This window comes from Lates calcarifer, linkage group LG24, assembly GCF_001640805.2.
Source record: "Lates calcarifer isolate ASB-BC8 linkage group LG24, TLL_Latcal_v3, whole genome shotgun sequence".
Classification (NCBI taxonomy): domain Eukaryota; kingdom Metazoa; phylum Chordata; class Actinopteri; family Centropomidae; genus Lates; species Lates calcarifer.
In genome coordinates, this window is record NC_066856.1 from 10,629,071 (window position 1) to 10,639,970 (window position 10,900).

At 41.7% G+C, this 10,900-nt stretch overlaps 2 protein-coding genes across 3 annotated transcripts; one reads left to right on the forward strand and one right to left on the reverse strand.

Moving 5' to 3' along the window:
• Positions 1-1,492: 1,492 nt before the first annotated feature.
• On the forward strand, positions 1,493-5,753 carry LOC108881814 (somatomedin-B and thrombospondin type-1 domain-containing protein). Of its 2 annotated transcripts, none has more exons than XM_051066608.1 (7): positions 1,493-1,621; positions 2,141-2,345; positions 2,629-3,136; positions 4,066-4,260; positions 4,416-4,494; positions 5,032-5,208; positions 5,416-5,753. In XM_051066608.1, the coding sequence occupies exons 3-7, from the start codon at positions 2,911-2,913 to the stop codon at positions 5,531-5,533; spliced, it is 795 nt and encodes a 264-aa protein (XP_050922565.1). In that variant the 5' UTR covers positions 1,493-1,621; positions 2,141-2,345; positions 2,629-2,910; the 3' UTR covers positions 5,534-5,753. The 2 variants fall into 2 exon arrangements, with proteins under 2 accessions (XP_050922565.1, XP_050922564.1); XM_051066607.1 differs by having other exon boundaries at positions 2,141-2,173; positions 2,279-3,136.
• A 102-nt stretch (positions 5,754-5,855) lies between these two features.
• Positions 5,856-10,141, reverse strand: terf1 (telomeric repeat binding factor (NIMA-interacting) 1). The gene is given in 11 exon segments (XM_018673985.2): positions 5,856-6,554; positions 6,694-6,764; positions 6,941-7,041; positions 7,197-7,223; positions 7,320-7,444; positions 8,513-8,662; positions 8,768-8,800; positions 8,802-8,855; positions 9,147-9,274; positions 9,599-9,694; positions 9,902-10,141. Coding segments are annotated over 11 exon segments (1,131 nt in total). The 5' UTR covers positions 10,086-10,141; the 3' UTR covers positions 5,856-6,392.
• Positions 10,142-10,900: the final 759 nt, after the last annotated feature.

A 10,900-nucleotide genomic window follows, 5' to 3' on the forward strand; every position in this document is an offset into this window, starting at 1 on the left:
GCACGCTAAGAAAACTCTGAGCAGGGTGTGTTTCTGCAGGAAGGCTGATTGTCTTTGACAAGTGCGCGGTGAGGGCAGGAGGTCCAGGGTTGGGGGCCTGTCAGATGTAAAACACACATGCTTTGATGTGCACTTCCAACGTGCTGAAGCCATAGCAAACTGATGCAGCTGTACGTCTCGCATCAGTGGACAGATCAAATCAGCACTGAAAATGCACTAAATGTGTGTGTGTTAGCCTGAGTGACATTTCAGGGGCATCCCCTTTGTTTTACACAAAATATTACTAGACTTAGACTTACAAAATGAGATATCCACCACTTGGGACTCAGACATCTGGGTTATGTTTAATTTTTTAAGGGACAGTATGTGGTAAAATAATATTTCATAGGCAGGATTATTTATCATTTAAATATATGTCATATTGAATATTTGTTGATGAACATTACTAAAGCACAGTGCAGTGGCTTTACTCCTCAGGTCAGTCTGGGTTCAACCTCCTCAAACTTTAATATACACTGATTCAGACACATGCTCCTCAGTGATGCCGCTGCTGGTGAAGATGAAGGCTATTACTGTCGCTTGACCGACCTGCTCCATTGCAAGAAGAATAATCAAAGGACCCAAAGAGACCCCCCTCTGCTCTCCGCCAGCTTGTTTTTCGAGACAGTGGAGGCAGAAGTATCCAGATTATTACAAATATCTGTTCCTCCTATAGCAGTAGACATAGGGAGGCCTCATTCTGCAATATTGCTCCCTGCAGAGGCCTCATTTGTTTCCCATGAGATGGAGGAGGAACTGCTCAAATAAAAGCTGACCCTCTTTGGAGTTCACAGCATCTTCAGACATTCAGGCTCCTTGAGCAAACACATTACAGTGAAAAATGCTTTTTGCCAGTGCCTTGCAAAATTATGTGTCTAATTTTTCCTGTAATTCTTATGCATGACTATTCATCAGTTACTGGAAAGCTTTCATCTGAACATTAGGTTTTGCAGTGATCTGGACCATTTCTTTTTGCACCACAGGCAATTAAGAGTTTTAAAAAAGTAACATGTGATGCTATCAGCCTTTGTATGTTAAATCTTGACCAAACTACTCACTCCCTTTGGCAAGTCGTAATTTCAATCAATCAATTGATTTCAATCAATCAAGTGTCAGAGACTAGGCCCATCCTAATGAAATTAAGTATGTGCCAGACTATTTCCTGGCTGGGTGAAGTGACATCCTGAGGTTTGTTGTCACCATGAGATTGTGAGGCAGCAATTTGCAACTGTTTTTATACCAAACAAGACACAAATAGTTTCAGAGGTGTTATAAGGTCGATTCTGTCACCTTTGAGCTGGGAAAGCACAATTAATCGAATATTGATCGCAATTTCGGCTTCCCACAGTTAAATAAACACGATCATTTGCGAAATAAAAATGCGGACTCCGCTCACAGAAAACTCCGCTGCATATCAAATCAAGCGCTCCTTTAAACTAAAAGCCACTTACTGCGGCTGCGCGCGCACCTGGCAGCAGCAGTTCAGAGTGAAGGAGTGACAGCTGAGAGCAGGTGGGCCAAACAAAAGTCAAATGTTTGGAGCAGAAGGTGAAGAGCTGGCTGAAATCATCATCCTTTGTTTGTAAGTCATTGGGGATTTAGGGCGAGTGATGTTAAGCAAGAACAATTAGTATGCAAAGACTCGTGTCTGCGCCGCAAAGCGACACAACACCACAAACAGTGGTACAAGCCATCCAGCTCCTGAACACAGACTGAAATAATCTATAATAAATTTGGCCAAAGCGATGTGTCCAACAAACACTGGGTGAAAGCAGAGCTGGTTGAATTTTGGATAAAAAGTTTTGGCACAAATTTATTCATATTTTGCTTCTAGTAGATGAACTGTGAGTAAGGCTCGGTGTTAAAGTGGTGCAGGAGTGTAGCATGGAGGTGAAAACAGTGCCAGAGTGCAGGTTCTATTTAAGAGTGGTATTGATATTCTCATCCAACTATGTGCAAAAATAGCAAATAGGTGTATTCCCCGAAATGTTGAACTTTTCCTTTAAACTAGGAAAATATTTGATAAATTCATATTTGAAAAAATATACTGTATAGCAGCTAAATTCATGCCTGAAGTGTTGCGATCTCTGCTGGATTACAGTAACCTGAAAGAGAAAGAGAAGAAGGGAGAGAGGTGAGAACCAAAGGGTGGCTTTACAACGCTCAGCGGGCCCCCTGGCACAATTGACTGGAGACCTGCCAGCTGCTCACATTCCTCCCTTTCTTTTTGGGACTGGAGGTCTGGTGTGGCCGAGAGCGGCTGGGCAAGGCCGATGCCGGGGTCACGGCAACTCTACGCGGACATGGTAAGAAAGAAAAAGGTAAACAAGAATGCGACAGGTGAGAAAGAGGTAAGGAAAAGGGAGAGGACAGGAGCAGGAGGGAAAACACTCACCAAACCCACCAGCTTTTACCCCTCCCTTGCCCTCATTGTCTCCTCCCGTGTGTGTGATCGACTGAGAGGGAGGTGTTCAGCTGGGAACAGGGAGAGGGAGCTCTGAGGGAGAGGACGCACACACTCATATACACACACAACATGAGAGACACTGGACTCTGATCAGAGCTGGAATGGGGTGTTCTGTTCTGTAGGTTGCTCTGCAGACCTGTTTCTGGAGGAGAAACAAGAGGGGCTGGACACAGGAGACCGACACAGGAATTCCAGGTCACAAGGGTTCCTGTGGCACAGCACAGTCTTGGCTGAGTTGGGCTGGGCTGGTATTCCAACCTCTCGCTCTCACAGTCATGAGCATGACAGGGGTAGTGTAGGAACCAGAGTGAGAATAAACATATTTAGAAGAGGAGAGCAGTGTGGTTGAAACCAGGAAGCTAGTGTTTTGAGTCAGGGGTCGCCCCCCCACCCCCGCCGCCATCATGATGGGATCCTCTGTGGAGTTTGCCTGTTTGTTGCTGATGGTTTCTACACTGGGAAGGAACCACTTGGCGTCTGGTGGCTGTGCGGGCAAATGCTGCCGGAGCAGAGACTTGAGCTGTTTGACCACTGACTGGAGGATGGACCGGGTGTATGGGACGTGCTACTGCGACATGGGCTGCATCAGGACCAAGGACTGCTGCTTTGACTACTTCACAGAGTGCCCAGGTGAGGGGATGAATGAAGGGGCCGCTGTGGGTGTGAATGAATCACAAGAGGAGATACTGTGTTTTTTTTTTTTTTTTTTTTTTTTTTTTTTTTTGCACACGCCTTAACTTTATGACACCAGTGTGAGATAACCTGAACTCTGGCTAAAGATAGATTATCCTCTGAATGTTTTTATCAGACAGAAGGCAGGGTGTATACGTTCCAAAGTTTTCTATACATGTGAGATTATTTGTGCATATTTATCTTCATGGCTGTTCTGTGTTCTCTGTCCTCTAACTTGTGTAGTGATCCTAATGCAATGGTTGCTGCATCACAAAAACAATCAGCACACCAAATAACCCAGGCAGCTTTGTGTCTAACCTCATTTCAGTGGACTGGCCCACATAACAGAATTAGTCCAAATATTTCAAGAATGTGATTCTGTCAATCAGTTGAAGCAATTACAGTTCCGGTCAAACAAGCCGAGCGTACCTAATATGTGTTATAGGTCGGTAGTAAGTAAATCTGCATGCTTAATATATCAAAGCTTGATGATCAAGAGAAAGAGAGCGAGTAACTGAAAAGAAAAATCACAGGATTTGGTGATTGAATGGGTTGCTCACTTGGCATGCTCTCAAACCACTTGTATTAGAGCAGGAAACACTAATTCTACAAGCCACAATCAATGCTTCGTCGATCTAAAGTTATTTCCTGGATACTTAGCTCAGTTACAGTGTTACACAGGAAAATTAGAATTATGCAGCCTGCAAGACTGCTGCAAGCTTTTACTGTTGGGCAACAATCACCTCTGTGCCCACTTTAATCTGAAGGAGTCAGTTAATGTTAGGCCCAACATCTCTGACTTTCACAGCTGTTTGATTGTTTGCCACTACAGAGGATATCCTGTAATAATGCCCCCCTCTCCCCAAAATACGGGTGGTAACACCTAGCTCAGGACTGCGCTGTGGGAGACTGGAGTTTTTGGAGCGGCTGTGCCAAACCCTGCCAGCCCTCTGTGCGGGTCCGCGTCCGGCACATAGAGAGGCAGCCCAGCAACGGCGGAGAGCCCTGTCCCAGCCTGGAGCAACGAGCCGGATGCAGGGAGTACAGAGACCACCAGGGCAACCACTGTGGACTCAACTCAGGTGTACAAATACACACAGACATTCCAAAGATTTACTACATCCACAGTTGCAGTTTGTTGTTTTTATTTGATTTTATATGCATTTTTCATTTGTAAAAGTCCTCTTCAAAGGCTAAACTTGAGCTAAATTGAAACACTGAATTTGTTTCTCCTCAGGCCCTGCATTCATCACCAGCATGGAGTTTGGCAAGGGAAGGCCCAAGCATGACAGCTATGGAAACCCCCTAGCCCCTGGGTAGGTTTCATATCATGCTCCCACAAAGGCTCCCTAAGTACTGTGAAACCGCACATGACCTCAGGTATCTCTAAATTCAAGAGTTGAAAAGTTCACTAATGCTGCCAGAGGTTAATCACATTTTAGTGTTAATGCTGTGTAACAGTAACCATTTTGAAAAAAAAAAAAAAAAGATAACAGGCCAACTTTTTCTCCATCTGCAGCAGCCAGCAGTAGGTGTTTGCTCACCTGTCCATCTGTCCACAGACTATTAAATATGGCAGTGCTGAGGGACTGCCCAAAACCCTTTGATATTAAATACTCAGACTTTTATGAGGACTATCGCATGAAAAGCACATGCACAAAAGGTTTGGATGACAGAAGGTGAGGCATTGTGAGCAGCTCAGAGTATAGGCTGAATTGTTATTTCATTCCATAAAATGTGTGTCCATGTTACGCCGAATCAAGTGTTTACTTTAGTCCTCCATCCTCATCCTCCTAATATCAAAGGAATGACTGTGTGACCCCCTCAAATGACCCTGCCCCTGCTCCCCTCAGGTTCTGCATGGAATTTTCACTGGAGTCCCGGACGCCCCACTGTACTGTGGAGAACCGGCCACACACACACTGGATGCGCTACATAACAGAAGGCTTTAAAGTGTGTGTGGCGTGTGAACCTCCTGCCATGCGAAACAATAGCGGCAGCTGCCAAGGAGACGGCCAGGAGTCAGACAAGTATGAAGTTATGAACCTTTACTCAAGAGGTTTTTTTGAATACATGTAGAAAATATGTGACTCTGAAGATGAATCTGAGCAGGATAAGTTCCCACCACCTACAACTACACTTGTGCTCTTAAAAAGGTGCCAAATCAGTAAAATATTGTCACACAATGTGTGCAGATTGTGAAGTGAAAACTGTGAATGTCTGGTGTTGTGTTGCAGAGAAGCTTTGCTCCACTGGCAGGCGGTGGGGAACCCTCAGTGCCGTGGGACGTGGAAGAAGATCCAGAGAACACAGCAGTGCGACTGTCCACCACAGCACAGCTTCGTCTTCATCTGATCCAAACCAAGCACCGGAACCAGAACGGCACTCTGATCTGATGTCCGCAAAAACATTTCACAGCCAAGCTCCCTCTCATCAGATCATTCACATCAGATGCCTGGATACTGCAGGCTTCCAATACTAAGAAGAGACTTAACACTTGATGGTGGTCCAACGCAATTACCGGTATGTCTCGAATAAAGATGCCACACATTGATATAAAAGCATTTTCAAATCACCATGCACCTTTCATTGTTCTGTATAATTTTGTAGCATACTGTGTAAAGACACTGTAGTACAGTATTTCACCTTTTTCTTGTACACATTAATCACCAATCAGTTGATTTTGTTCATTTTTATTGTAATAAGCCACTGTTGTAATCATTTTTGTTACAATTTTGACAAAACTATTTAACTTAAAATAAGAAAAAAATGTTACATTGTGACTTAATGATGCATTTATTTAAAAAAGGGAAAAAATAGCATGAAATTTTCCCCATCATAGAGGACACAACAGTGCATTCTTATTATTATTTTCTAAAACAAAGCAGCAGTAAAATATATCACACAATCAGCTGAAAATATTAAATTGAGTGAACTATGTAATCCCATGTTTTAAACAAGTTAAAGAGGCGGTTACAGATTTTGCACAGAAAGCAATGCAAATAGCCCAGTTTACTGTTCTGTGTTGAGTGCCCTCTAGTGGTACATTTTATTTGTGCAAATAGCAGCAGCATAGTATAACATGCCACTGACATAAGGGAACATTTTCAGTAATTAAAGTGGGACAGATAAACAAATTATTTTATTTACAGGGAAAATTGCTACATTGTACAAGTTGAGGTGAGGTGGGGTGGGGGGAGGGACTTCTCTGTCTTTAGCCGACTTGATATCCCCTCACTAAAACTCTCCAGCGGTCTTTGAGCATGGTTCCAGTGCGTCCTTGAAAGTCATAATCCATCAATATGAGAGACCATTTCCCGATGCCGTGACGTTTAACACCGTCCTTGAGGTATTTGTCCAGTTGTGGTGTCCATTTCTAAACAAAGTAAAACATAGTTTTGGGAATTTCAGTAATTTTCCCCAAACAAATGGCAGCGTTTGAGTGATGCTTGCTTAGAATTACATGATTTGGGATTAACTGGACAGTGCTGAATGAGCAGTGCGGTTCAACTTACCTCAGGTGGTTTTCTTCTTTTTTGGGTGTTTCTGTTGTCCTTTGGCTCCTCAGACGTTATCGGAGATATCTCTGATGGTGGGTGGTTTAACATTTGCTTTAGCTTTTGTTCATTCTCAGAAATATGAATGAAATACATAAATACTACAATATGTTATAGAGAATGAAAATATTGTAACACCAGATAAAAGAGAGATACACTTTGTTTTTGACAGAAAATCAAAGGCACGGGGGAAAAAAACCCTTACCATTTGGGGAAAGTCTTCTGACAGAGACACAGGGCTTCTTGCATGAATCAGGTTTCCATACATCAGTAATTTTAGTTAAGAGTAGTTTCTTCCGTTTTCTCCTGTGGAAGTGCAATAAAGTGTGACTCGATTATCTGCTATCCCCCATAATTCCTTTTATTTAGTGTTAGAGCAGCTTACTGAATTTCTACCTTTGCAAAAGCCAAAAAATCTATTTCTTATGGAAAGGCACATTTAAACACTCTTGTCTACTGACCTCAAACCTGCAGTACCCTCCTTTTTACTGGAAGGACATAAATGTATATTATTCAGTACAGAACAGAAGTGGATCATACGCAAGTTTCATTAAATATAGCAGGTGTAGAAGGTTATTTCCTACTTTTGATGCTTCTTTGCTTCGTTGGCTTCAGGTTTGTTGGCTGTCTCTGAGTGAGAGTTGTCATGTGTCACCACATCCTCCAAACCCTCAGTGTTCTGAGATGACAGGACCTTCTTAGTGGCTGCCTGATAGATGGAGAGGTAGACATAAACACATAGACTCTAAATTATATTTCTATAAATAATGTTACTTTTTCATAATCTTCTAAAAATAATTAATTTTTGGATGGAGGTATTGCACTACTGTAAAACTAATGAGGCCTGTCATTATAATACCCTTCTAAGTTTGACCTTGGTCAGTGGCCTCTATGTAAATCATTCCTGAAACCTTCATGAATAAGTAAGTATTAGACCCTGAGGAGGGCTCTGCTGAATTTTGCAGTTTGTCCTTCCAACTAATTTGATGACAAATTGTCAATTAACTGTGACTGATAAGTCACATTGGAACCTTCAGCCGGTCAGGGCGCCATTACTCAGATCACGAGCTGGAGCTGATCAAGTCTGGACCCAAGATCTAGAAAATTTATTGGCTGCTAAAAATGTATTTGTTAATCCTTACTGTTAGCTGAAGCAAGACATTGGACATCTTATGTATTTGCCAGTTAAATCATGTGTAAAATCTCCACCTCACAAACAGCTGAGCAGCAAAAACCTTGCAGTTCTTTTCACACCTCAGCTGTTATAAGTTCAGATTAATTTGTGATGTGTTGGTGTGAATTCTGATCAGGTGAGTTTTCAAGCATCAAATACAACACTGCATTGTTTGCAAGCGAGGAGGGGCTAATCCACTTGGTTGATGTCTTGCACAAAGACAAAAGACAAAATTATTCTTTCCTTGTCCTTATATTTTTAAGCCATACAAAGCTTGATCTTTAATTTTACACTAGGATTAGTCCTGCAGGACCAGCTGTATATTTTTTTTTAAGTAACAGTGTAGGAACTTGTGCTTTACCTTTCTGCACCAGAAATCTTCTGCACTCCAATGAACCTAACATACAATTACAACCAATCGTATCTTTTTGACTACTTTTGAAGAACCTTATTATTTAAATAGGGTTTCTGTAGTGTTCACTAAATTAAAATGAAAAGCCCTTTAATACTACATTTTCTAGCTCCAGGCAGTGGTGAGCGTGGAAGGTGTGACCTTGTGTGATTCTGACAGAGGCCTATAAAGACCTGGGTAAGGTTGTGTACCTTTAGAAGATAGTCAGAGGGATTCTTCTCCAGGTAAGCATCCAAGTAGGACTGGATGGTCTCCTGCAGGCGGCTAAAGCTGAAGCTCATGAGGAATGGGTGGTAAGTTTCCCTCTGTGTCACTATTGTTTTCAGCTTGACTCCCAGGTTCTGTTGAAAAAAAATGATAGTTGTAAAGCATTAAAATCAATTTTATAATGTGGCCACCAAATACTCATTTCGTGCTTTTGATAAGAAACAATAATGGACACAGACCTGTGGGAAGTCATGGTTATTCTCCAGCCACTTGAAGGGCAGAGGAGGCAGAAGATCTTTTGCCTTTCTCCAGACACACAGCTACAGTCTAGGAACAGGACAAATGCATTAAGACACTTAACACTCAGAATGAGGACAAAGCATCTCTGAGTAATAGCAGGACTTTAACCATGCTTATTCCCTCAACTGTTGATAGCTATCCATTATAGCCAGTGGACTGTAGCTTTCACCAGAATTACATTTAAATCATTCAATAACACCAGGACACATTAAGAACCATGTCTGGATATTCTCAAACCAGATCTTGCTGGTGTTATAATCCAGTTTGTCAGAGTACAGTAGAAAAATAACACACACCCTTTATTTACTGTTGGATTACCTGGACAAGCAAAAGAATCTCGATGTTTTTGAACATGCTTTCATCCTCCACTGTGTCTTTTAGTTTTGACCATATTTCGGCAGCAGACATCAGGGGCATCACATGGTCGTCCTCCTCAAACTGGACATCTGGAGAAAAACAAGAGTATTACATACTAAAAACAGGCGAGGTGAGAGTATGTACATTTGTAATTATGTGTATATGCAGAGAACGGATATTTTAAAACCACAAATTCTGCTTGAAATTGTCTGGCTTTTTGTAACAAAACAGGTCATCAGAAAATTGACACAATGACTTTTATATGTATGCATTTTTACAGCGCCTTGTTGCTAGAAGTTCTGACTATAACGCTAACTTTCACTCATAAGCAGCAATTCAAAATAACTTTGACAGACAACTTGTAAAGATGTTGAAAGAAACAAAGAGGAAGTCAGCTGACTGCAACAACTTACCCAACTGCTTTCCATGCATGACTCTTGCAAGGAATGCACATATCATCGTTTTCTCACTATAGAGGTCTTCTTTAAGCCATGGACTCTGAGAAATGGCTGGAATAAAATCACAAAAATCGTGTTAGCCACTAGGACTTTAGAACCAGAAACTTTACTAAGGCGTGAACAAAGTGGCTCTTTATATTCATGTAACTAAAGTGTTTTCCTTCCTCGGTGGTACTGATGGGTAGTTGTTCGAGTAGTTAACAAGGACACTGAATTGTTGGTGACTAGCTAATGTTTTGTTAGCAGTGAGTAACTTACCCTCGAAAGCCGAAAGCGTTTCGTTGAATTCATCAAGCTTGCCTTCCTTGAAACGACGACACAGACTTACAAACAGGAAGTCCAGCATCCACCCTGTAGCAACAGCTGTAACATGAGGGAAACTGGCACTTTCATCGATATAATTTGCCTCTGTAGCAGTTTTATTGTTAATCTTGTGCTCCATGTTTATGTTTGCAGTTTCCGCTCTTCTTCTTCTGGTGTGGAATTAGTTTGATTTCCGCGCGCTTTAGTACTTTGTGCTGGTGTGGTGTCACTTGAAAAAACTGCAGCGCCCTCTGCCGTTTAGGAGTAACTACAAATAAAGCTTTTTGGCCCTGATTGTCAAATCACAACATTTCACGACACTAAACATTTAAGGAAACAATATGTCAACATTTACATCAACATTTCACTAAATACTGAAACATTTTGGAAAACATAGCAACAGCAACATTTCTCAAAACATTTCATGTTACGGAGAGAGTGGGACAACACTTCTTGACGTCAGCGAAATGCGACAGTTTCTCCTGCTCTCCTGAGACCATGGATGTATTATGACCTCTCACAGTAACACAGGCTCGTTGTTTAAGGTTGCTCAAATCGACCAAACCTATCACAAGCTGATGTTAATAATGAGGGGAAAAATCTGGCTGAAGAAGTTCTGCGACTTTTTAATCAGCCATTGACGAACAACTATGATTATAGATACTATGATTATTGTTACCTTATTTATTTTACTGCTACACTGCAAATATGTGAAAACATCTGTTCATTCAGGATGAACAGATTTTAAGAAAGAGAAGATGCTGATCTGTGGGTGCAACACAACCATATTGCTAAAAGTGTTATGGTTAATTATTATTATTAATTATGGTTTGTTCTCTGACCTACAGTTGAGAGATGAGCCATGATGCATTGTGTCTATGAAGAGGTCCAGAGACAAATCACAGAGACACACAGATTGTGCACAGGTCCATCTCAAGCAGTTTCATCTCACCT

Coding starts and splice junctions, on each gene's coding strand:
- LOC108881814 (XM_051066608.1), top strand. CDS start 2,911: ATGATGGGATCCTCTGTGGAGTTTGCCTGTTTGTTGCTGATGGTTTCT. Junction 4,495..5,031: donor GGAAACCCCCTAGCCCCTGG/GTAGGTTTCATA, acceptor TGCTCCCCTCAG/GTTCTGCATGGAATTTTCAC. Junction 5,209..5,415: donor GACGGCCAGGAGTCAGACAA/GTATGAAGTTAT, acceptor GTTGTGTTGCAG/AGAAGCTTTGCTCCACTGGC.